Source organism: Neolamprologus brichardi, chromosome 19 (genome assembly GCF_056152115.1).
Source record: "Neolamprologus brichardi isolate AB-2024 chromosome 19, ASM5615211v1, whole genome shotgun sequence".
Taxonomy (NCBI): Eukaryota; Metazoa; Chordata; class Actinopteri; order Cichliformes; family Cichlidae; genus Neolamprologus; species Neolamprologus brichardi.
The window spans coordinates 5,527,371-5,554,449 of NC_142122.1; the positions used below are offsets into that span (position 1 = coordinate 5,527,371).

At 42.4% G+C, this 27,079-nt stretch overlaps 2 protein-coding genes across 6 annotated transcripts in view; one reads left to right on the forward strand and one right to left on the reverse strand.

Moving 5' to 3' along the window:
- ralgapa1 (Ral GTPase activating protein catalytic subunit alpha 1) overlaps nt 1–19,743 on the forward strand; it is a 69,547-nt gene extending 49,804 nt beyond the window's left edge. For 4 of the 5 annotated variants that reach the window (XM_087833057.1, XM_087833058.1, XM_087833059.1 and 1 more), the window contains 2 exons: nt 14,490–14,614; nt 19,289–19,743. In XM_087833057.1, the coding sequence (XP_087689183.1) occupies nt 14,490–14,614; nt 19,289–19,434 (271 nt within the window). In that variant the 3' untranslated portion in view covers nt 19,435–19,743. Of the gene's footprint in view, nt 1–14,489; nt 14,615–18,341; nt 18,454–19,288 lie in introns of all 5 variants that reach the window. The other variant, XM_087833061.1, reaches the window with a different exon arrangement.
- Nucleotides 19,744–22,016: 2,273 nt separating this feature from the next.
- Nucleotides 22,017–24,854, reverse strand: insm2 (insulinoma-associated 2). Its single transcript, XM_006799351.3, has one exon. The coding sequence runs from the start codon at nt 24,833–24,835 to the stop codon at nt 22,901–22,903; it is 1,935 nt and encodes a 644-aa protein (XP_006799414.2). The 5' UTR covers nt 24,836–24,854; the 3' UTR covers nt 22,017–22,900.
- Nucleotides 24,855–27,079: the final 2,225 nt, after the last annotated feature.

A 27,079-nucleotide genomic window follows, 5' to 3' on the forward strand; every position in this document is an offset into this window, starting at 1 on the left:
TGCCACTTGAGATCAAATGTAAATCAGAGCAAAACACTTTTTCATGGGTACAGTAGTTGTTTTGTAGTTGCACTGACCCAGGTCTTTGTAATAAGTTGTGTTTAAAACGACACAACAGCTTGTGCTCCGATGAGGATCTTCATCTCTCTGTGGCGGCTGCAGTGATCAAACCGTTTTCCAGGCGCGGTTGGTTTCAGTGCTTTGTTTTGTTCAGCTATTACAGAAAAGGAAGCTTCACACAAATACACGGATCATGCCTTTTTCTGTGTTTGAACCATGGTTCCTTCCCCCCTCCCTGATTTTCAGCTGTTGTTGAATATTTGCAAGTGGTTTCCTGCTCAGAGTGAATTTAACTGTTTGGAACATTTATTCTAACATGTGGTTTGTGGAACTTGAACTACATCTCCAAAAGTTGATTCTTCACTCATCCAAGTGATTTCTTCAGTCTCAGCTGACTGCAGGTTTCCCCAATCTTATAAACAGTACATTTGCCTAATGACTGAAACCAGCCCACTCCTTCACATGATTATGCAAATTCTCATGACCACTGATCAACTTGAACTACATTTAAAAAATAATATTAGTAGCCCATGCTTTGTATTCCTGTCATTCAGTGTTATAGAAATCATTTGTGACTCCTAATGTCAAAAAAATTAAAAGAAACTAAAATGCTTGTGATATGTTACATCGGAGATTATGCATTTGTTAGCGAATTTTTGCCCCATATATGAGGGACCAAAACCTATGAAATGGACTTATATTGACTAATATAATGGACTAATATTCTCTTCATTATGACCAGAAATGAGTGTCTGAGCTCAAAAACTCATCAGGAAAGTGTTTAGAGATCAGGCCCGAGGCCTTTTTGACCTCATCTTCTTCTATAGGAGCAGGAGTCTCTTTGCAACCACAGGTATCTCCCCCTGGTGGCTGTTGAAAGGACTACAGGTTTATTAAAGGTTTAAGACCAGTTACATTGGCTTCTCTTTTCTGACCTTTTGTACTGAATGTGGTTGGGCATCAAACAGTTTGTCCAGCTTAGCAGAAAGGCTAATGTCAGTTAGCACTAGTAAGCACTGCTAGCGGTCATCGCTAACCGGGACCTCTACACATCCAGTATGGTAATCTCATTCTTGATCTGCATGTTTTTGTTTTAGCAAAGATTTTACGTCAGAAGACCTTCCTAACCCAACCCTCTCATTGGTCTGAGCTTGGGGCCAACGCTCGCATGTGTACACTGGTTTTCTGACTGTAGAGTAGTTGAGATTTGAAGAGAGATGAATGATTCATATCTTCCTGACATACCTGTGACACACACAACACACAGAATACATGAGGCTTAGATGTCCTTGTGTACGAATCTCCTTCAGTTCTGCATAAAGCTTCAGCTGAGTGCCGCATTGTAACATTGACTGATAGGACCTCGCTGAGGGGCTGACACAAAAGCAAACTGAGAGAAGGTTGGCAAGACAAAGTATGTCAGTGTTAACTGGCATTTTTCTCGTCTTTCTTTCCCGTTCTCTCTCTCTCCCCCTCTCTCTCTCTGTCTGCCTTCTTCCCTCTCTCCCCCTCTCTCTGTCTCTTGGCCCTCAGGGCAGTCCATCTGCCTTTTCTCTCTCTCTGATCTTTCATTCACCGTGACCAGAGCCATCCAACACCACACAGCACACTCACACACAGGGTGCCAGGCTGCTGGGGCAGCTGTGTGTAAGCACAGCTCTATCTCACGTATCAGCTCACTGCAGCAGCAGAAGCAGTCCAAAACTCCCCAACACATGCATGCACACACTCTTCATATAGGCCTCACTACACTCGCACATGTCACGATGAACAATAACACAAAGCTGGTATTAGAAACTTCCCTTCTCTTCCCACTGATGACTCGTGTTAGCACACACGCAGCCAATCTTTAGTCACGTAAAGAATAGCCCATCAGATTGGAATCAGTCCTCCTGAACTCATAGATTAGACCAGATAAAAGTGAGGAGACTGCTGGGTATCATCGCTCTTTAAGCGACACCAGCGTGTCAGGATCCAGATGTGATTTGCATAGCCCTACTATAGATCATCTCTATCACAATTCCCTTGGATTTATTACTGGGGAAGTTGTGAAACTGTTCGTAATAAACTTTCATGTTTTTTACCTTTTACTTTTAAGACTTGAAAATATGGGTTACAGTGCATGTTTGCAAGAATGCTTTGCTTTTGATATTACCCTTGTGAACGAAGAAAGCATGCACCATTGGAGGTGGGAAAGTCATATGTCAGCTTGCAGCATAAAACCTGCTTTTTTTTTATGTGCCTGCTTGTCCTTGACTAAAGTAATGTTGATTTCATGACAAAAAGGAGATGTAAACCTTTAGATCGTGGCACTTTGAGTGGGTGTAACATTCATTTGATTCTCATTATTAAAAGATCTTAAAAAGTGTTTCAGCCCTGAAGCTTTCATGTAGCAGTCTCCTGTGTTTATAGTTACGAGTCCTCAAAATGCAAAAAACTGACATGAATTATTTTTAAAAAGCACAAAATTTCAAAACAAACCATAGTAGGAAGGTTGTTTGTTGTACCAAACACAAAATCAGCTGAGAGTGAAAGTGGAAACTTGATCTCTAAATCTGATGCTTTTTATAAGAGGTGACTTGAATCTTTACCTTATTGAGTAAAATCTGTTTTCCAAGCTAAAGTTGAGTTTTGTGACCGTGAGTCCGTCTAAGCAGAGTCATCATGCTGGCCCACTGGTCACCTAGCTGCAACTACTACAGCTGCTCTACCATCTGATAACACCGTGTTGCGCTGCGATTTGCTTGTGTTAGTTGGTGTGTGTGTGAGAGAAAGAGTAGGCTGTGGCCATCCTCCATCTGCTCCTGTGTGATTGTGGTTTTTGGGGAACAATGTTGGAGAGACACTAAGCTGCTATACACACACACACACACACACATGGACACACACACACAGGCTGCCAGCAAATGTTTGTGTGTGCATGAATTTTCAAATATATCACCTAACCATTTACACTTACACAAAACGTAAACATGAAGTGCATGTGTATAAACGTTACTTTCAGGATTAAAGGGTGTGTGTGTGTGTGTGTATTGGTTGTGTGGGACGTCCCCTCTAGTAGTTGATTGGCAGAGATAGCTGCACTGAGGCTGGGGTCAGCATATGGCTCAGTATGATAGCGATGCTCTGTTTGTGAGTGTGTGTGTGTGTGAGCGTCATTGCCTTTCTCTCGCTTTCACACTCTGTTCCCACTGAAATGGTGGCAGCTCTGGGCATGTAGCGCTATTATCCCCCATATCCACACACACACACAGACACACACACACCAAGGGCAGCCAAACGCCTAGCGGCCTGCCTGGCTTCTCTTTGCCAACTCCCACAATAGAGCCTATTGTCCCAGTAAGGCTACAATCTGCTGTGTGTGACAAGGATGTGTGTGTTTCTCACCACGGCAGAAAGGTGAGGGCAGAGCCTTACAAATTGAAGACATTTTCTTATTGCTGATGCTGAAATGGGGTCATGTTATCCTTAACCTCCCGCAGGCTCCGCTGCACCCGTCAGACACTGGAGAAGCATTTCTTTTGATCTAAAAGAAAGCTGCACCAATGCCTGCGTCATGCTCTCACTGATAAATCTATCACAAACGTACACTTGGTGAAAAAGTCTTCCATGAGCAAAGCTGCTCCATTATTTAAAATCTGGATGTAAATGAGCATAAAACTCTGCGGTGCACGAGGAGCTTCTGCTGGCAGATTGACAGAAATCAGTGCCACACATTGAGTGGCACATACACAATCAGGATTAGGCTAAGGGTCTGTGTATTAGTGCGGGTTAGGGGTAAGGAAATGAATATAAGTCTGTGTGAATGCTTGCAGAGGGGGAGGTGATTGTGGTTAATTGTTTCCCATCGGGTAGTTAGAGGAAATGAAAAGAAAAGGGGTGAGGAGGAGGGGTCACGGCTAATCTCTTTCCCATCTCCTTGGGGAAGTCTGTGCGTATGTGTGTGTTGCTTCTAGGATGACTGCCTGCTTCACAGTCACATATTAGCGCTATGATTTCCAAACACTTGAAAGTGGACAGATGTTACAGTTAACATGTGGCCGTGTTTGAGTTAAAGAGAAGTTATTCCCAGGTGTTTTTCAGTTGAATTTCACTGATTATTTTGAAAGCTTCATTTTGTACTTTTGACCGCTTCCTTATTTCCCAAGAGGTTGCCACCGTGGATGGATACACATATTTGGTTTTTTGCATCCTTCCTGATGCACCCCTCCCGTTTATCTGGACTCAGGCTGTTCTGTCCCCCTGAGGATGGATGTGTGTTTCCTTCTAGTCTCGAACCAGAAATCTTTTGCATCTCAGGCACATACTGTTACTTTTCCTGGTTGTAGTTGTACCTCATAGACTATGATATTATGCATGAGAGAAAAAACATTTAGAGAATCCTAAATACAGAAATCTATGTGGTATTTCTCCCAACCTCAGGCACACTATGTATTCCCTACGCACCCCAAACACTGCAGTTTAACCTATGGGTGGAGGGATAAAATGATCTTTACATCAGCAGTTTAGGTGGCTTTTAGCAAATTTGACTTATTTAGATGACGTTTAAATTTACAGTAATGCCTTTAAACTTAAGAGCATATTTCAACACATTTTATATTTCTATTCGAGCACTTGACTAAACTAGCTTTGCTTGATTAGGAGCTGTTTTAGTTCCTCCTCCTTTAAGGCTGCTCACACTTTAAGCTACACCAAATGAATAAATGTTTTGGGATGAACCGCTTGTGCTTTGAAGTTGGATTTTTTTCAGTCCCACAGGTGCATGAAATTAAGAACCTAAAAATGCAAGCTGCCTTTACAAACATTGGTGGAGATATGATTTGTTCTAAAAGAGCTCACTGAATTTTGTGGTACTGAATTAAGATGCCAGTGTTACAACAAGTCAGTTTGTAGAATATCTAGGAGGGAGTAAATTTCACAATCAGTTGTAAGTAAGACAGATCATATAAAACTACAACGTCCTGTGTATCTGCTGAGTTCCTTTCTGTGGTCTGCTTGTAGATCCACTAGCCACCAAGCATTGCCGTTATGGGTTGCGTCCTTCTCCTATAGGCTATTCCAATATTGCTCTGTCTCCAACTTTGGTGAGGTTGTTCTCATAGTGTTCCCCTGCTATTGGGAGTACACCATAGATGGCTTAGTAGAGTACATCTGGTTTATTGTCCTGCCTTCCAACTTTCTAGTGGGAAGGCCTTTGGCAGTTTCTAAGGCCTCAGGTTTAGGCAGCTTGCTGTGCTTCTTAGGCACCTTCTTCATCTTTAGTCTTCTACTCCATGGAGGGTACTGCTTCTTGTGAGGTCATCTTGAGGTCATCCGAGCATCTCGCTGATCATTGTCGCGGTGTAGATTTTGATGATGGTCACAGTAGGAATTGCCCGTAGTCATTCACATCTTCTAGTAGACCTTCAGACCTTCACGGTCCACTTTAACCACCCTGTAGTGAATGGCCACATGGTAAATTCACTACAACAGCACATCAGAGAATCATAGCACCATATTCGAGTGCATTTTACTTTCCCATGAACAACATAATTGAACCCTTTAAATGTAGTAATTAAACAATAATACCTGGGTACAAGTCTTTTTTTTATTAACTTGCAGTTCTCATTAAACATTTTAAGAAACTGCAGCTACTGCAGCAAGGTGAATATTACCATGAAGCATGAAGACTGTCCAAGTTTGTATTCTTGCGCTCGTAAGCCGAAGCGTTTTGCACAAGCACAAAGCAGCGATGTTTCTTCTCAGCTCTTTAGTAAACTCTCCGCCCCCACAGAGCAGCGTGACTAGCAGTCAATACATAGGTGTCAGTTATCAAAGCTGATGTGCACTACTTTAGTGTTACTCCTGCCTCGTGATGGGTTTTTGGGCCTAATTTCCAACATTCATGATTCATGTCGTGACTGACTGAGCAGGCGAGTGTCTGTGTTTGTGTGCAAGCATACATGCTTGTCACCGAGAGCTGTGCAGACACATGAGCCGCAGCCATCAGTGGCTTGATCACACCTTGCTGGAGCAGGCCCCCCTCTGACTGGTAAACAAGCTAATCTGCAGTTGTGTGTATGTGAGTGTGTAAGTGCGTGAATGCGCTTTGCGGCCGGGTGTGTGAATGTAAGTTTCTTTATGTGATAAGGTGTTTAGGATTCAGGGTGGGTTCCCTCACGGATGACCGAGACAAAGTGCAGAACAGCAGACTGTGTGTCATGAGCTCTAATAGGCGAGTTGAATTTAGCCTTAAAGAGGCAGAAAGAAAAAAGTGTTCGTGAGCACAGACGGTGGGTGTTGGCGAAAGATTAATTACTGATGATAATTGGATTAGAAGAAAAAAAAATTTTTACCCAGCTAATAAGCGCTAAGTGGGGCAGGATTTGTGTATCTCAAGGGCACCTGCTACATCCCAGCAGGTGTTTTAAGTGTTACCAATAAAGTTTTCAGACTTTTTATTCAAATTATTTGGTAACTTTAAGTCCCCTTGTTCTGTCAAGTTGATTTTTTGACATTTTAATTCTTGATTGCAGAAAGACTTCAGTCTGAAACATAAGCATCTTCTTTTGAGATTTCAAATGATCTAAAAATGGTTTGAATTTAATCATATTGTGTTTCTAAGGAAGTAACAACCTCTGGCATTGCACATTTTGTCCAATCAGTAACCCAAAGCCTCAAATAAGATGAAGGACAAGCTCCATATATTCACATTTAATAAGCAGGAGCATTTTATTATTTGTCCAAAATGGCGTAATTCTTTTGGTTGACAAAAATTTGGCAGTCAATCCACCCTTATTACATAGACTGTAAATGAAAGATGGACATAGCTGTTGAGCTGTTCTTTTGCATTTGTTGTGTTAGTTTTCATGACATGTGTTTTTGTTTCTGTGTAGTTTTTTTTGTTCGTTCGTTTTTTGACGTCCAGAATGAGAAGTCATACCTTTCCGTGAATATTAGCAAGTTTGTTTACCAAGGCATAGACTATTCGGGTTCCTTTCACAGATACAGATACTTGTTAATTAGTGTTAAGTTACACAAAAAAAAATGAGGAGCCTATGGGGACTTACTCGCTTTTGTAGTCGGCCTCAAGCGGCCACTTGAGGATTTGCAGTTTTTATTTTTGACACTTCCTGTCAGCTGTGTTTTGTCATTTCAGCTAAAACGTTAATTCTGTTTTATATATAACGTGCCAGGCTTTTACTTTTCACCTTTCAAGGCTTATTATGAACAGATTATATCGGCTGCTAGAAGCAGAAAGATGTACAAAAACTAGTCCTTTACTTTGAATTTAACATCTGTGTGATGCATGCGGGAGGTGAGGAATTACTTTCTTTGTCAGCTTTTATATCCATATTATGAGGATTCATATCGGTGATTGTAAAGATATATGTGTGTGAGGAGGGGGGGTGTTTATTGTGTAACCGCCTGCAGATAAGAAGCGGATGTATCTCCTTAATAAGGAAATTATTATTACGGCCTTGGTGACAATCACCAGCACCCATGCTGTGCCTGTGTGAACTTTAGTGTCTCTGTGCTGGTTAAATAAAGCTTGTAATTGCACTGGCAGCTTTAAGGCTCCCCTGTGGTGACAGGGAGGTGTGTGTGTGTGTGTGTGTGTGTGCGCGCACATGTCAAAGGGTGAAATAGTGGGGTGACAAGGGGCCAATTAATGTATCACGTCTGTTTTTTCTCCTCGGCCTCTGTTTCTGCATCAGGTTAAAGAGCAGATGAATAGGGGCAAATGCGATTGTGTGATGTGAGTGTGTGTGTGTGTGTGTGTGTCTTTTCATGCACGTCGAGCAATAAGTAGTGCATTAGACTAACCTATCTCTGTCCTCATCTTTGGCGTACGTGGACACACACACACGCTCATAATGAAATCACAAAGCCCCTCCATATCATTGCTATCACAGAAAGATATAAACCCATTAGCTTGTTCCTTTGGGCGTGGACGCACACACATACACGCACAGGTTTATCATTACACGCTGTAAAGCTTTTCCAATTGTATTATCCCTCTGATGTCCTTCTCTCTGTTGTCTGTTCCAATGCCCGGGGTGCAGAGGACAGATAGGGGGGGTTGTGTGTGTGTTTGGGAGATGCTGGGTGAGATAAGCTGTGTGTGTGTGTGTGTGTGCGCGCCTCTGATGAGAGGTGTCTCGTAGACAAGAAAACAGACAAGTTGTGCTGCTTTTCTCAAAATAGAAAATCATAAAAAGTTGTTAGTACAACAGGAAAAACAGGATGGGCCGCCGTACTTCATGTTCACCCTTTTTAAATTAGAGTGTAAATTAGAGTCACTTGTCTGACCAGAGGAAATTAGCTATTCAGATTCAGCATCAAAAGGTTAAAGAACGTTTCTAGCTTTTCACCGGCTGTGCTGCTCTTTCTTAATTTATTTTTAGTCGATTTAATACTCCAATTTCTGTTACTTATTAAAACAACAAATTTTTATTCATTTACAGGAAGAGATGACCTTCAGCAAACACTGCCTGTTCCTTTTAACGCTTTAAAACCAACATTGCTCAGCTGTTTTCCCCTCTTTAATCCTATTCAATAAGACTGATTGGAGGCATTTTTTTTCTCATCCTCAGATTGAACTAATGTGTTGCAAAGTGCAAGGCAGGGAGGTCATAAAGTGTATTTAAAGACTTGTTGGTCTTTCTTCTTTTTAGTGAGAAAGTAAAGGTAGCTGGAAAACACGACAGCGCCAGTCTTAGCCTGGGAAGTTGTAAAAGAGCAGATTTCACCCAAAGCCCCTGCATCTTTTGGCATACGGGTTACCTGCTCAACCAAGTGTGCCACAGCAGGGCCCCCATTTCTTACTGTGGATGCAGATATAGCTCAATATCAGCTCAATAAGTGGGGTTAAGCCACATTTCTGCTGACAAGAGAACCAATGGCATAACGTCCTTTAGGGATGTAATAGCACGTTTGTTGCTGCAGCATATTTGTCGATCTTAAATCTTAATAAGACTAAGTTAAAGTCCTTAGATGATATTCATAGCAAAACAAATGATTTTATAATTGTTTTTTTTCTCCTTTTTTTCTTTTTAAAGATCTTAATTTTTTGTGATTTTTTTTGTGTGTGTGTGGTTATTTCGCTTCTCTTCAGGCTCTTTGTGGTTTCTTTGCATTTCTTTTTTTGGTCGCTTTGTGATGTTTTTGTATTTTAACAGAAACCTTTTGTTACATCACTCATATTTGGAACTGCAAATCAGCCTAACGCACGTCTTTGGACTGCAGGATAAATCCAGACTACTCAGACAAAGCCCACATGAGCACAGGGGGAACATGCAAACTTCACACAGGAACCAGTTCATTTATTTCCATGGGTGTACTTGCACCACTTAACATCTAGCAAGACTACCTGGCTGAGGATCCGTGACGATCCACGCAGCTCTTCCTTCTGTTATTCTGAGCTTGTGCCTCATCATTGTATATCGACAAACATATTTTTCACTTTTTTATTACTTTTTTCATTTACCTCTTTAGAACTAAACTTTATTTCACATGATGTTAAAAAAGGTCTTTATAGGAAAAAAGCTCATGTAGTAAAATTCATGTCTTGGGTTAAAAATTTTATGTTTTTTCAATGCACAAACAAGATAAATGGACTGGTTCCTATACAGTGCTTTTCTTCTCTACACTCAAAGCACTTTATCTAAAAGTCATTCTTTCCCAAGGATGCTTTGGCATGCAGACTCGAGTGGCCAGGGATCGAACCACTAAACTAAACAATACTAAATAATTCAATTCAATTTTATTCATACAGTGCCACAACAGCAGTCACCTCAAGGCGCTTTATATTGTAAGGTAGACCCTACATAAAGAGAAAAACCCAACAATCATATGACCCACTATGAGCATGTACTTTGGCAACAGTGGGAAGGAAAAACTCTCTTTTAACAGGATGAAACCTCCAGCAGAACCAGGCTCAGGGAGGGGCGGGGCCAGTTGGGGAGAGAGAAGAAAGACAGAATAAAAGACGTGCTGTGTAAGAATAATTGCATTAATAATTATTAATTACATTATTAATTGACAACCGGGTTTTGATGCTCTCTGTAGACACCACACAGTCACATTTCTACCTCTACAGACTTATATAGTCTCACAGCACACACCCCCTACATACAAACATTGCCATACACACACATCCCAGCAGTGGGCCCAGCTCCTAATGCGCTAACAAGCTCCCTCTCTCCTCCCCTCGCCTCCTCTCCTCCTCCAGCCTCCCTCCGTCTCAAGTGATCACAGGAGTCGAACACCGCCACAATGAGCGGCGCTGCGGGAGAGAAAAGGTCTGAAATGGAGGGAGAGAGAGAGCGACAGAAGAGGGGGAGAAAGAGCAGGAGGAAAGCACGAACACTTCACTCTCTCCACTCCTTTCAGCCACGCACAAGAAAATGAGTTTCTGACTCGACACAAAAGAGCCTCTTTATCCGCCCCCTCTCTCCTCCATGTTTCTCCTGTCCGCCTTTCTCTGCTCTGCTTTCTTTTTCTCCCTCACCAGCCTTCCTCCCCTCTTCCTCCCCTTATAATTTTCCCTCTTTCTTTCCCCTTCTCTCGCTGAAAGAGGGATATTTTGCTGCTAATGACTTAATAAGAGGAGCCATCTGAAATTCAATTACAGCAGATTTCATAGTTGCGACTGCCATTTGGATAGAGGGACAGAGGGATGGATGGAGGCAGAGATGTGCGAGCGCATTTCAACTCTATTTTCTATGACCTCTCAATGGTTTCTACTTTTTTTCTTTTTTTTTTAATACCAATAATAATAACTTTATTTCAGTACTGTGCTTCGTGCAGACCGGCCTCCTGAAATGCTTCACAGAGGAGGATTAAAAATTTGGGAAAAGAAATACCAAGAAAATCTAAAATCGTTAAATCTCAGTCACAGTTTCTGTTATTAAGACTTAATTTTCAGTATCAAATAAGAGAAAAATGTTTGTAAAAGCTGAAGCAGAAAGAGACACACAGGACCTGTATTTAATTTGGCTTAAAGAAGATAAATATTTTGCTCTAAATGTTGTCACGTAAAGAAAAGTGCTAAAGTTTGCTTCGATGGCGAAGTGTCTCGAAGCAGCGTTAACAGGGTTTCTCGAGGTTCCCAAGGCAGGACAAGGTGTCGAGACCACACGTGACTTTCATAAAAAAAATAAGAAAAAAGGTTTAATATGCAGTCGATGTCGTAGAGACATTAATTATAAAGATTTATAAAGACCCCATGTGGACATTTTTGTTGCTAGAACAGCCCGGTGTAGCGGACGTTCTCCGTGCAGAGTGTTTTAAAGCTTTCCACCGCTGATGAAGGTGAGATTACTGCTCGTGTATGTTTTGCACATCGGTCCTCGTCCCTGTCCTCCTCATGTCGCCTCATCCCAGCGGGGAGTTGGTGTTTGTGACACGGTGACACAGCCCACACTGAGAGGAACAAAAAGGGAAGGAGGTATAAAGGAGGCAGACGGAGGACGAGGGAAGAAAGAGATGTTCCCGTCACTTATCTCAGCAGTGGTACTGCGTCTCTGTATGTATTTGTCCTTATTCTCCCGTCTCTGCAGACATCTTTCTTTCCCGCGGGTGTCCTTTAAACCTTTTCACCTCCTCAGAAATGAGGAAACGGGAGCCTTTTATGTGCCTTTTTTTCCCCCTCCCCCTTTCTCAGACACACATTATTAAAACATGATATGAAGATGATTAGGTGTTGTTTGCCTGAATATATAATAGCACCTCTATCTCCTAATTGCATTACATGCAGACCTCTCTTCCCCCTCCGACGCGCACAAACACACCTTCGTTCACCAAAGGGGGAGGTGTGATGGCGGTGAGGGGGAAGCAGGAAAGGGCAAACGGCGAGATCACACAGAGACTCGGTGTGCGAGGCGCCGGCTCGACGGTCTTTGTGCGCCTGCCGCTGCTCTCCCGGCTCTCATGTTGTTACTTAAACATCGCCCTCGCTGCCTCGCTGCCTCGCTTCCTCTGCGGCTCACCGCAGGATTCTCACCCTTCCTTCATCTTCACCTTTGCTGTTTCCCTTTTAACAAGTTCTCTTCCTCCCTCAGCATCTCACTGCATTTGCTCCTCCGACCCCCGTCCCCTCCTTCTTTTCTTTTCTTTTTAGCTCTTTATAGCAGCTGTTTTTAGACGTTGAAGTTCCCGTGAAGTCAAGTCTGGTAAATGTCAGAAACAATCTTTGACAAACCATCGCCCTGTCACAAGTTTATATAGATTTCCTCCTCTATATTTTCCCTGCTTTTTTTCCACTTATCTGCCTCCCCTCCTTTCCCCTCTGTTGTGCCAGCGCACTTTAAAGCAGCCATATTGTTGTTATTATCATTGTCTGTAACTGAATCAGTTACCATTAGACCTGAATCTCTCTCCTTCTGAGGCCCATAGACCAGCTCTCTAACCCAATAGAAAACCCATGGGTGCTGTTACAGATGGCCGAGCCATTCACAACGTGCACTCACACACACACAGATTTCATTCTGAAGATTCATTGGCTTAATCCCATCACACACTCGAACAGCATCACGTGCACACACACACACTGTGCTTTCTCACATCCAAACTTATCAAATCCGGACACACACACATAAACGCTGTTTTCTCGTTGAAAAGCCCTCGTTATTGGAGCTCACTGAGCAAATGGTCATTCTGTTGGGAGATGATGGGACTGAACTGTGTGTGTGTTTATATTTGTGTATGGGTGTGCGCGTGTGTGTCAGGAGGCCGTAACAGCTGTGCGTGTCTGTCATTATGGGGGGATGTATGAGAAGGACTAAGCAAGAGAGGGTAAATGTCATTCTATCAATGAGGTTATCTCTAATAGATGGACAGTTGAAGTCCTGGTTTCCATTTACTCTGCTCTCTGCTGAAGCCTCTCGTTTTGAATAATAGCAAGTGATAAATAGCAAGTTTTTTTTCTCTCTTTCTGTCTCTGGCTGGATTATTCTCTGTAGAGTCACATGGACATGAAGGTACACGGTCATTCAATAAACACGTGGCATTTCAGTTTTCTTGTACTGGGCTCCAAATTAGGGTTTGAGTTCTTTTATCATTTATATTATATTAAACCAAAAACTATAATCCTTTAAAGGTTTACTCCCTTCTTATATAAGCGTTCGTTTCAGGGCACGGCCGGGTGATATTTGTTATTCCAGAGGGCCATAATAAGTGAGAGAGCTCACTTTGGAGGGCTGAATTGAAACATGACGCACACAGTGCTGAATTATGTTAAACTGCATGAATTTGGAGGACATTGCAGATTATTTCACAATGGGTTATTTGCCGGCCTACAAGGCCTACGCAGCCTGAATAAGAGATGCGGTGGATTTCTATTGCGGGTTAAACTCTTGACAAATAATCCACATTTAGCACATTGAGCTTTGAAAGAATTTGGAAGCACATGAGACTTTAATGTAGTTTTTTTATCGCTCTCGTGGAACATCAAAGGTTTTTCATAACTATGCAATGTGTTTAGAAAAGGGGGGGGACTGAAATTGGAGAAAGCTTTGTTAAAGTAGCTCAACTTCATTTTAGTTTCACATTTAATCGTATGAAGTATGCAAACAGTTAATTAGCAAGTTTGGGTTTTTTTGTAATGATTGGCCTCGAGCAGTATTTTCCCCATAAATTTGAAGGATTTTAATATTTACAACAGAAACAGTTATCCTGGTCTTCAGTCCCCCAGTTGGCCGGTGTCCTTTGTAACACCACCCATTTCAAGCTCCGCAGCACCAGTGTGCAACTTTATCTTGTATCTTTATCACCTCCATATTCACCATGACCAGTAATTTCACCTTAAATGTGTATTTGTAAGCTTGACTAAAAGAAACAAACATAATGGTTATTTTGTGTTTTATTCCTGTCCCATTTTTGTGTGGCAGCGGTTATAGATGTAGGCTCGAACCACAGGACCTTTTTAGGTATATTGGTATCGGCATTTATAGCGACTGATACCAATGAAAAGTTAAAAATAAATACAATAAGACCCGGAAACACTGGTGTATTTCTCTCTGTGGGAAGGTGATTTGGATGCTTTTGTTTTTATCTTGTTTTTGTGTTATTTGAATTATTTTGTTTCTGTTGACTATGATTCTGGAATAATTAAAGATTTAATCGGTTATCATTTTTATCATGGTACAAGTGCTGATAATCCATATTTGTCCACAACAACAGGCAGCAAATCTAAGCGGACTCTGGCTGAGTGTAAACAAGCTATTTAATTTCTGACATAAAATAAAATAAAATATTGATTGATGTATCTGATATTTAAATCACCAAATATCAGTATTGGAATTGATATTGTTCTTAAAAATCCTGTATTGTTCGGCCTCTAGTGGTGGCTTTAATAACTTTTTAAGGGCAAGTTACCCATTGTGCTTCTTTTTGTTAGTGTCTGTGTTTCTGCTCCTGTTTGAGTTGTCCTTGACCTTTGAACTCAGCTATGAGGAGCGCGCCCGATACTTAGAAAATATCGTGCAGAACCACCAGGAGCCAACCACGTTTGAGGATTACGCAGCCCGAGTCTACAGTCCTGCTCCTTGCACTCACCTGCCCTCTGACACAGGTGAGACCACAGCAGCAGCAGCTACACCTGTCAAAAATGTATGAAATAGGCTATAAATCTGGGTGTTAGCCATAACATGAGATGGTGTTAAAATTAAGGTAAAAAGGAGCCACATGTCCCACATGGTCTCCTGACCCTTTAAAGTGTATGCAAATATTGCATTCCAGTGAATTATCTGGAAACATGTCCAACATTCAGGCTACCAGAAAAAAGTGCAGCACACAGTAATATGTAATATGTCCTGTACTTTTAACGTTTCAAGGTCTCAGAAATTCTGTGCACACCCCTGTGAACGTTAAATCAGAAAATATCCACAGTATTCATGAAACACACTTAAGTTCACAATAATCAACTAATTCTAAACGACAGGGTAAATTTGGGTGGAAAAGCCTAATTGGTTTCTTTATTACACCTCATATGAGAAATAAACAGTTAAACCAAAAACTGCAACTATTCTCAGTTAAAGTTCTTTTATTTTAGAGGGGATATATTTGGCACATCAGTAGCTGGACATAGTAGAAGAAATGCACTCTGACTCATTCGCTGAGGACTAAAGCTAGCATTAAATTATGGACCAAATAGTATTCTATGGTATTCTATTCTAGTCCTTTGGTTTTATGTCCTCTTCTCAAAGGAAAAACAGGTAAATAAAAAGTCAAATGTACAAAAAATATTAACATTTTAAAATCCTATGAAATGGCTAATAATTTCTTTTTAAAAACGAAAAATACTCAGCTCCAAAGGAATATACTTATGGAAAGTGTGGCCAAAGAAACCATCAAACGCTGCCCTGTTATAGGGATCGCTGCACTGCTGAGCACTTCACATTTCTACATTGTTCACTTCTAATTAAAAATGTCTTAAAATGGCAGATTTTGATTCTTAAATTGGTGCCGGAGCACCGACGATAACAGCGTGACATACTCAATAAAAAATCCCACATATTTTGTGTTTGCTGTGTACAGATTGTATTTTGCTGGCACTCATTGTCCAGATTTGATAGGATGAACTTCAGAGCACACACACACACACACACACACACACACACACTATAGCTCACAGCCTGAGTATCTGCTGAGCTCTGTTTTGTATCCAAAGCTGCACTCGGGCCCTTTTTTCTCTCTCTAGAGCTCCTCTGAGGAATTAGCTGACATCTGATCAGCCGTAGAGATGCCAGGCGCGCACATGGGACTTAAATATGACTCTCATATGTATCCTGTTTAAGTTTATTAAATCGATACAGATCATTAGTCCTTGCAATTTATCTGCTTAAAATTGTGGTCTGTCCTTTGGCTCCAGTTTAATCTAATTAAAAATTAATTAATTTTTGTAGGTAAGCCACATATTTTCTTCTTAAAGACTAAATGTGTGACCTGAAGGAGCAGAAGTGCGTGGTGTAATCAAATGATGGTTTGTAGGGACACATGACAGGTGTGACTGTGTGCGTTTGTCTTAATATTTGTATAATTGATGCCTGTTTCCTTTCCTTAGCCACCTGCTCCTCATCTTACCAGCTGCTGTGTCAAAATATTAATAATAATACAACAATAATCAACCTGCTTTGAGGTTAAATAAATCTGGCACAACACTCCCGCCCACCCCACCCACAGATTTTTACTCATTCTTATTAAATGGCATTTAAATGTAACATATTAAAGGCTCTGTTTTGGTTTGTCATGGGTTGGGCCCCAAATTCCCTTTCAGAGCACAGGATCAGATCCCAGTAATTCCAGTAATTAAGCCTGCTTGACCTTTAGTCACGATGAGTGTGTCACATCTAAAAATTGTGAATTGAGATTTCGTTTTTGACAAACTTTTGATGATCCTGTCCTCTGAAGTCAACCCAGAGTAATTCACTTCCTGCCCTCCCCCTCCTGTATTTACTCACAGGTTCACCTCTCTTAACAAACACAATGATCAATCATTCTTCTCTCTGTTTTTATTTTATTTTGTTTTATTTCAATTTTTCCCACCCATTTTATTTTCTTTTTGTCCCCCTCCCCCCCTCCTCCTTTAGATCGTATTGTCTCACTTGCCTATAGCTAAAAAGGTAAGCCTGGTCACATGATTGACACGCCCAGTTCTGACTGGCTCTTCCTAATGACGTTACAGCCTAGCCTTTACACTCCTGTGATTTCTCCATCTCTCCGTTTCTTCTTCCTCCTGTGTTTTCGACTGTTTAACCAGGTCTGCATGTGTTAACAGCTGCCTTCACTTTAAAAGGAAGCCTCACTTTCAACTTGTGGTTTGGTGTGACTTTTGTTTTATGGATCATTAAGAGGGCAAGACACTTGTTTTTATTCTTGAGTGTCAGACACACAAATAAGTCCAGTTTTAATTTATTCTTAAAAACAAAACAAAATTTTAAAGTGTCTCTTACTCTGGTTGGTCTCCTTATCTAAATGCTAGTTGTTTGTCTTTTCCTTGAAGTCCTTTTCTGTCCAAGCAGCAGCTTTCTGGTGCTAAAACTAAAACTTTAAGCTGCTTCCAAAAGCTGCAGTCACTCCCCGCAGACTCCCGTGCTAAAATGCACGCCTTTACAGCAGGATGGCGCTTGTTCACAGCCTGGTCTCTACAAGTAATTTCCCCAGTTAATAATGGTAATTACCCCCACTGGTGACTGGATCTGTATGCTGTTGGTACCTTTTATATAATTGTTAATCATTAAAGTGAAAAATATAAGGGTAACCCAAGAAATGGTTTACATCCATCTTTTGCAACTAACACAGATTTCCTGAGACTTCTGAAAATGAGGAGTCATTGCAGACCCCCTGACCTGTGGTGTGAGCCCTTGTGAACCCAGTCAGCACACCGTTTGTGCTTTTTATCCACACCATGTTCACCACATGCTATATTCGGTAGATTTAGCTCCCCGTAGCTTCTACATCTGAACTTCAGGTTAAAGATTTAACACAGGCAGCTGCAAGTGGTGAGAATGGGACTTCCACAGAGCGATCTACAAATTTTAAAAGTTTTGCCGCAAAGGTGACTTTCACTCATCACAGGCACAAGAAGACAACCTTAGAGGGAAACATTTTGTCTTCCTCTTGAGATGTCTGACTCACTGGCTGTCGGGATGAAAATAACATCTTGATTTATTAACGTACCCACTCTGCATCCTGATAAATGTTCCTCAAACACGACACGAACGTCATAGCAAATCGCTCTCCGAGGCCGGGTGAAAGTGAGACGTCCTTTTCTCCTGTCTGTCCACTCGATCCGTAACTTGGTCGTTCTGTTAACCTCCGATGTCACGCTCACCTGGTGAAACTTGACCTCTAACATTTTTGTATGCTCCTCTCGCTCTCTCTCTTCCCAGTTGTGATATGATGTAGTGCCATAGTGCTGCTCAAAGATATGCACTCTGAAACCCTGTTAAAAGTGGTAAACCAAGCATAGGTTTGCACATGTGCACAAAAGCTGTTTGAATGTTGGACTAACGCTGTTTTCTGTGTTTTCGATTGTGCACTTTCAATGTAACAGGGATGGGACAAATTAAGTGAATATGCTCTGTTGTATGTGTACTCATTATGTACGTGTACGTATTGTAAATGTGCTTGTGAAGTCTGTCATATGTGTCTTTCTGCTCCTTTTTCTTTTTTCTGTTTTTATTCAGTTTTCTTTTTCTTCTCTCTCCTGAACTGCTCCTCTTCCAATACCTTCTTTATTTCTTTGTCCTTCTCTCTTTCCTCCTTTATCCTCTCCTAACTTAACTTCCACTCATTAGAGGAGCATAGTGCAATGTATCTGATGGTCCCGAAACCACTAGACAGCTTTAACCAGCTCAGGGTTAAAGGGAAAGGTCTTACGCAGAAGGTTCTTCATGCTAGCTGTGAATGGTATGCACTAGAGATGGTGAATAAATTGTGGACTTTAAATTGCACTTTAAAATACTTTAAATTACAGGACAGTCTCTGCAGTGAGCTACCAGAAGTTTCTCTGCAATTTGAAACATTTATTTTTTGCAGTTTTAGCTCAGATGTCGTTCTGTTGGAACATTTCTTTATTATGTAGTAAACCTGAGACCTACTATTTAATTTGCACTTCTGTTTCTTGTATTAAGATGTCTCAGGGACTAAATGTTTATCTAAACGTCTTTACACTGACACAACGGTGAGTTTCACTCGTCCAGCCCACTTAACATCAAAGTGAGCTGTACATGAAATGAGTTTGACAGCCTTGCTTTAAACTGTATCATCCAAAGCTATCCTGATAGAGGTGGTACCTGTTCTATAACAGGTTCAGCTGCAAAGCAGGAAAAATTTTAAAATGTCTTTGTAGTCACTGGTAAAGGGTTAGTATGTCCTATCAGCGAGGCTTAGTCTAGCTCAGATTAACTTAATTTTGGTTGGTTTAAATAAACCAACCATAAAATACTTTTCTGTTTCACATTAAGTATAGGTCATGCACATGTCTAGTGGTTTTGGGGAACCTTTAACTTAAGGAAATAGAGCTTGTATCAGGTTCCTGTCTCTAGCTGTGTGTCTGTGTGTCTGTCCTGCCTCTGTGACTGTAGGAATCTGTGCAGTGTGGCTTCATAGATCACAGTGGGCTGAAATATAATTTTATTGTTGTCCCTTCATCCTTTTTCTCCTTATTTACCTCCACCCCCTCACCTCGCCCGTCTTCCCCTCAAACTCCCCTTCTCCTCCTCTTCTTCCTCTTCCTCTTCAGGCTCCTGCCTAGAGATTCTTCGGGGAGAAAGTCCGGCTCTTGGGGAGGCCGGGAGCGACACGGCGTCCCCCATGTCTCCTCGGACTAGCAAGAGCCGCATGTCCATGAAGCTGCGACGCTCCTCCGGATCAGCCAATAAAACCTAAACTCCCCAAACTGCAGGACTCGGCCAGAACTCACACTTGATATCACATTAGGAAACAAAAAGCTTTCATATCAGCCAATGAGAGGTATCAGGATCCTCAAAAACAAGCAATTTTAAATTGGTCCGTTTACAAAGCACACAAAATTAGGTATGTAAGCAAATTAATATAAACTCTTGAGTAGACGCTGATTCATCCCAGCATGTTGCATTTCTGGTTGGACCCTGGGCTTTAATGGGCACACGTGTTCTCTTGTACTAAATATATATAAAAGTATTCTATGGGCAATACTGTAACTTTTATTTTGAAAAATACTCACAGATGCTGCTCTGTATATCTGCAGCTTTTCTTGGGGAAAAAAAACACACACACAGAGAGAGACAAGTCAAACCAGTGTTGCAGCATGTTGAGTAGTAAAATTAGCAGTGCAGTATTAGTTCATAACAGCCTGTGCCATGTTAGAAAGTGCACACAATGCCAGTCGGTGTGAGCAGGACTGCAAAGAAGAAGAAAAGCATCAGTGTGTCGCGTCATGCACCGAGCGTTGCTGTAAGGAATCTGTATATTTGTACTATAGGAGGTGTGTGTGTGAGTGTGTGTGTGTGTGTAAAGGCAGAGGTGGGAGTGGAGGCTGTAAAGAAAGCGATAAAAGTCTATTTTTTTTTGTGCGCAGCGCAGACCTGAAATGATAAAGAGAGTTAGTTTCTCAAGCCAAAAAAACGTTCTCTGTGTTTGAATCCAGAATAAAAGTCTGAACTTCCTCTGATGATCATTAACAGGACCGACCGATGGAAGAGGAGGCATTTGCATATATCATTTTGTTTTCTTCTGATGCTGTAAAACGAGCACTGATATTAATATTAACATGTCGGGGTTTTTTCTTTTAATTGACTGTAAACTGAGTTTTGACCCGAACAGGAATGTTACTGTATTTTTAGTCAGTCCTTCATCTGAGGCAAAGAACCACAGCTTTTTCTTTCTTTGTTCCCTCGAGTATATGTTGTATATCTATATGAGTATAATATATATATATATATATATATATATATATATATATATATATATATATATATATATATATACATAGTAGATATATGAATATCTATAAGAATGTGTACAGTGTAAGGAAGCTTGTTGTGCGTGTGTAAATACGGTTATAGCTGCCAAAGCCAAACTGTGGTTGAAATCCAAACCGCAGACTTGCTAGAAAACAAAACAAAAAGTAGGTTAGCGCTACAAGATTTCAAGCTTTCATAACCAGCTTGCTCTTCATCGTCCAGGAATTTAAATTCATTCTACGTTGTTCTTCCCGTGATGGAGCTTGTAAATCTGTATGGAGGGAATCATCATTCTCGTGAATTACTGTAAAAGGCTGGTGGGTGGGGGGAAGGGGGACTGGTATTTAAAGCACACTTCAGCGTGTTGGGATCTGGGTCCACAAAAGTCCACTAAGAGTTGGTTTAGCGCTTCATTTTCAGTGTTTTGTAGGCAGTTTTCAGGGTTGGGGGGGGAAAAAAATACAAAAATAAGAGAACCACCGCCAAAGAAGGGGAAGAAAAAGAGGTGTCATTGAGGGAGGGGGCATCAGCATGCAGTCGCAACACTACCACTTTTTTTTTTTTAATGTATTTAACATTTTCAGTTTAGCTCTTTCTGTGAGTTTAGAGGAAAAAGGGTTAAACGAACGCTCTTCCCGTGTCTGTTACTGGTGAAAGTTTTGTTACTGTTTGTTTCAGCCATATACTCTATAGATTAAAGGGATTGTGTAACAATTTTCTTTTATTTCAAACTTAATATTTAAAAAGGAGGAGATCAGATTCGTGTGCAGTTACTTGAAGTCAGCTGAGGTTTGAGTCTTCCCTTTAAATTATTTACTCTTGTTACTTTTGTCACTGAGGTCAAAGCACCATTGAATGGTTGAGAGGCCCCACTGCACCCTGATCTCTACATGCTGCGTGTATATATATGTGTATGTATACTAGAGGTCACCGAGCCTGCTCAGTTCACACCCCAAACTCCGTCCCAGCACCGAAACCACACGACGGCACCATGTTTACGCTCCCCAGTGGATTAGCGTTCAGATGCTGCTTTAAAGATCCACGGGTTGTACATACTGTTCTTTTTTGTCCCCTACAACTAGTTTCCACCCAAAGAGCATGAATAAGTCATATCGGCGTCACTCTTCATCTGAAGAGGAGAAACCGTGTAAATCCCCCACCTGATGGATACTACTGATTACACACACTGCATGACACCAGTTCAGTACCAGCTGCATGCTTTGACTGCGCACACACTCCACAAACTGTCAACTGTGTGAACATGTGTTAACGCCGGCCACACGGCAAGCGTATGGATGTGCCACGATGGAGTTTGACAATAAAACAATTCGTACCAGTAACTGCCAGAGTTGTGTGGTTAATCAGCTTCAAAACAATAACAGCAGCAGGCTGACAGCACAGTGTTGATTGGACTCTACTCACATTTATTCACAATTGTGTCATTAGTTTCACATTCAGCCATATCAAAATAGGACTGTACAGTCTTCATAGAACCACACGTTACATTTTTAGCATCATAAAGGCATTTAGCAAATATCTCAACATGAATAATCAAAGACAAAAGACCTTTTTTAATAGCAGTATAACATTAACTGTTTCATTTCTGTATGAAAATATTTTATAGCTGAGAAATTAATGAGCATGTTTATTATAAAAGGTCTGATTGTTTTCTCTTTACTCTTATTCATTGATCTCTGTACATTTGTGGTTTGAAAATTTAGTTTTTTAGGATGAGAAGGAGGAAGATCACCCATTATGGTTGCACTCCTGAGCTTCAGTGAACACAAAAACAAATGCCAAGTTCAAAATGACTGGCTGTTGGGCCCGTTTTACTCACTCTGGTGGTGGCATTAATGAGCTTTAGTGCCAGGTTATTTGCAAGAAAAGCTGAACTGTAAGTAATAAGAAGAAATAATTTAATCAGTTAACATTATTCTGGATTATTTGTTTTGTCCGGTAACTTAAAATATCCCCTTTTCCCTTTAAGGAAAAGCGAGCTAGGATGGTTGTGTAGAAGCCAGTTTCCAGGCAGGGTTTCAGGACCTTGGACAGTTACAGGTCATCTTCAGCATCTTTTACTCACTCAGGGTGTAGCATATAGTCCAAATATACTACAGCAGAACTATAAATGTGTTATTTAAGCACCCAGAGAAGAAACAATCAGAGGTTTGTGGTAGATTGGTAGCTTTGTGGGAGAAAAAAAAGACATTTTGAGATGTTATTTTATCAGATTTTAGTATCTACGAGCAGATTTTGTGTCCAGGTGACCATTAAAATTAATTCAATATTTTAAAATAAGTGCCCGGAGGTGTTACCAAGATGGCTACCGAATGGCAAGACTTGCTTCTGAAAGGACTTCTTGATAAATAAACTTTTTTCCACCTTTTCCAAACTACAGTTTTGCGCGCGACTCACGGCCGCACGGTCATCTGCAGCAGCATCACCTGCCGGTTCTCGGTGGGGTGAGACTTGTTGATGTGTCTCGTGAGTCCCGGGGAGCTGAAGAAAGTGGAGGGGCAGTGTTTGCACGTGAAGATCTGTTGCTGCTCCTGCTGCTGCTGCTGGTCGCACTCCCCGCCACCGCTCTCCTCTCTGTGCGCGTGGAAAACGTCCCCTCTGCGTCCTCCTCCTCCCAGAGTCTCCGCCATCAGCTCGTCCCTCATCGCGTGCCACAGCCGGTGCTTGTCCCTGATTTCGACCGACGGGAAGCGCGCGCCGCACAGGTGACAAAGGCACACCTGGCTCTGTCCGGAACTGGGCTCGCGCGCTTGGCCGTAAGATGCAGCGGGCGGAGACGCTCGCGATGTCATCTCGTGCGCGGCCAGGTGTTTCTTCAGGTAAGCCTGCCGCCGGAACTTCTTCCCGCAATACCGGCACTCGTACACCTCCTCCTCCGGTAACGACTGAACGAACGGCAGAGGCGGAAGCTGCTGCTGGGGCAGGTCCGCGCGCTCCTCTGGGTTCAGCACGAGGAGACTGGATGGCGGGCTGTCCGCGGCTCTCACCTGCGGCTGCAGGTCCAGGCAGCTCTCGGCCGGGTTCCGGTAACGCGAAGAGGAGTCGTAGCGGGGAGGCGCGAGGCCGTCGCCGTCCGGGCTGTCCCGGGACCGCGCGTGGAGCAGTAGCAGAGACTGCTCGCGCCTCATGCGGGAGCTGTCCAGCGCCGCGTGGTGCTGATTGGTGTTCACGCGCAGCAGCTCGTTCTCCTTGCCCTCCAACTCCACCGGCGGCCTCTCGTGCTGAGCGAGCCCTCGTGCCTCTTTGAGCGAAAGGCTCTTGTTGGGGGTCGGGGTCTCACCAGCCGGGCTGCTCACCGGGCGCGGCTTGTGCCAGCGGCGGTGAGAGGCCAAGTTGGCCGGGCAGCTGAAGACCTTGTCGCACTCGGGGCACCGGTACTCCACGCGCACTATGCGGGAGCACTTGTGCTGCGCAAGGGAGAAGGGGTCGGGGTACTCCTCTTTGCACAGCTGGCAGATGAACTCCCCCAGCGGCTGATTCCCGCCGGGGCCGGACGACTTCTCCCGGTGCCTCCGCAGCTCGGGGCTCTCCTTCTTGATGCGCAGACCCAGAACCGGGGAGGTCGTGACCTCGTCCTCGAAGTTCAGCTTCCGGTTCACTTTGGGTTTTTTCGTGGGGTTGCTGCACGCAGACTGTTTGCTGTGTCTGCTGCTGCTCGGCTCGAGGAACGAGCGTTTCCTCGCCGCTTCCTGGCTCATCACGGTAAGATGCGGGAACAGGTGCACGTGGGGAGGGTCATACTTGTCACCGTGACCGTAGGACGGCGCGTGGTGGCGGCTGCTGCTCGCGAGGATCCTCTCGATGGAGGCGGACACCGAGGTCGGCGTGGAGCTGACCAGGAACGGCAGGTCCGGCAGGTCGGGTACTGGGGAGGACGGCAGACACCTGCCCGTGAACAGCAGCTGTTTTTCTCCTTCCTCGCGCTGCTCAAGAAGTCTCGTGCCAACCGGTTTAACGGGGCTGCAGGAGTCGGTGAGTGGCGGAGGCGGCGGTGGGAAGAAGCACGAGAAGTCACCGTCGGGGCTCAAAGCGTCCAACTCGCTCTCAGGTAACTGCGCGCGCCGGTCCGCCTCCGCCTCCAGAGCGGACTCCACGTGCGGGCTCCACGCCTCCCTGACACCAGCGGAGTCCTCGCGGGACACTGGGAACTCTCCGTCCTGCCGCTGAAACGGGAAAACACTGAGCACGTGGCTCTCTGCTCCGGTCGCTTCACAGCTGTACCCCCCGCCGCCGCCGTTCCGGTCACCCTCCGGTTTGTTGTTGTTGCTCCGTGACCGGTATGACGCCGAGCCTCGCCGGTGTCTCTTCACCAAGAATCCTCGAGGCATTGTGGCGATGACAGCGCGTGGCACAAGCACAGCGGAAAGGACAACTCTTGTCTCGAGCCCACTTTCAAGTAGAGCTTTGAAGTGGCGGAAAGAGAGAGAGAGGGGGGCGCGCGCAGGTATGATGAGTGAACGAGAGAGAGAGAGAGAAAGAGAGCAGCCTATCCGCGTTAACATTTTTTTCCATCCAGCCTCACGGACACCGATAGCTTTGACTATATGCTGAAATTAAACATTAGACTAAAAATTATAAAAGCACAACAGCGAAGAAAAAAATAGTGCCAGGCAGGGGCGTGTCCAGGTGGAGGTGGCACAGGGTGGCACCTGCCCCGTGAGGCATGATTTTAAGTACTTTAAATGTTTTTATGCTAAAATTTCTGTAGCCTACTATAACTTAAGTAGAGTCTAAGTATGGTTAAATGCTAAAGTGTGTTTAACCTTCAGGTGTTGAATATATTTATCTGTGCTGTTTAGTTTTAATCATATAAATGTTTCCTGCCACAAAATTTCCAGTAAAACGGTTTTGATTACTGATTTAAATTGTAGTAATTTTTTTTAAAAAACAGCAGTAAACCAAATTACTCTAAACTGAAAGCTCTAATTGAATCTTATTGTTTTAAACAGTCACAAAATAATAAACAAATCCATCCACAATTAAAACAATCATTGGCTGCAGCTCTGTAGAAATCAATCTCCTTATTAGTTTTCTATCCTCTGGAGTGGATATGTATGCATGTTTTTGTTTTAAAATATAGGCTTTGATTTTTATTGTAATTACTCTGTAACTGTTTCATAATTAGGTATCAGTAATTGGGATATTTTGAGTGGTTCTGCACAAATGTCTTCAAACAAGATGTTTACTCAGATTTTATTCAGACTTCTGTTTCAAAGTAAAAACAGCCCAACCATGATGACTTCACTCTAAGTAGTTATTGATTAAAACATTACGACGTCACCACTTCATCTATAATTTTGTACTGATGATACTGTAATAAATAATTAATATAAACCTACCTTCAGTTGTATTTATTTTTTGCAGTATCAATTGTGTTTTTAACTCTTTGCATAAACAACATAGATAATGATAAAATAATGTTTTATAGGTAGAACAGGTATGATAGACAGAAAAAAGTATTTCTGTATAAATTTTAAAGATCCCCGTTGGACATTTTCGCGTGGCCACTGTAACGCTTATGAAGCACCACTTACAGTACATAATACTGCAAAACATGTGCTCAGTGTTTCCTATGCCTTTTTTTCTGCACTGCATTTATTTATGATCAGATACTGTGTGGTGCCACAACTGATGCCACAACGTTAAAAGATCCATGGAATGCCTCCTGCATAATGAGAAAACCTATAACTTCTGAAAAGGCTGTCCTTGGAGTGAGGTAGGTCACTAGCAAGACCTTTTTTAAATAAAAGAAAAGTGTCTGGATTACCTCAGGGGATAAATTTGTCTTCTTAAAAGGTAACTTAGTCAGGAAGATCAGGAGACCCCTAAAGTCAGAGTAGCGGGAGCCAAACTTCACCTTTTAAAGTCAGTGCCCACATTAGCAGATAAGGGCTGTATCCCCGATTAAGATTAAATAGGATTTACTTTCCTGCTTTCCAGACTTTTAACACTTGTAATGACAGTACATTTTTTTTAAATACAATTAAATGTCCTAATGTTCATTTCCTCTCTTCCTTTTGCAGGCTGACTTGAATAAATAACATAGCCAGAGGCAATTTTTGCCAATTTCACATTTCCGCTTCAACATCCCTTCACCTCACAGCACTGACTTTCAGCCAGCAATGATCTGTGTCGTCTTCATTTCTATTTCTCTTCTTGCCATCCAAAAATCAGAAACTAACCCAATATGATCTCCCTTTCTATAAATGAAAGCTCACATTCTACAGTACTGTGCAAAGTCTTCCTTTACCCATTATTCCTTTAAAATTTGCTAGGAAAATGGGAAATGGATGAATACAAACATGGCAATACAGTTTGTACAATGAAAGCCAGCCATTATTCTTTAGCACAATCTGAACTCTCTCAAGCAGCTTTCTTGTAATTTTTTTATTGAGGAGTCTTCAAGAATAGTTCTCCAGGCTTCTCTATGGACCATCAAAGCTCTTCTTTGGGTGTTGGCTTCATTTAGATGATCCAACATTTTCAATTATGTTAATGTCCAGGTGCTGCAGAGGCCGATCCATGACTGATAGTGTTCCGTCGTGTGTTTTTCCAGGTACCCTTTTATTGCA

Excerpts from the sequence above, each read along its gene's own strand:
- insm2 (XM_006799351.3), bottom strand. The coding sequence starts at position 24,835 with ATGCCTCGAGGATTCTTGGTGAAGAGACACCGGCGAGGCTCGGCGTCA.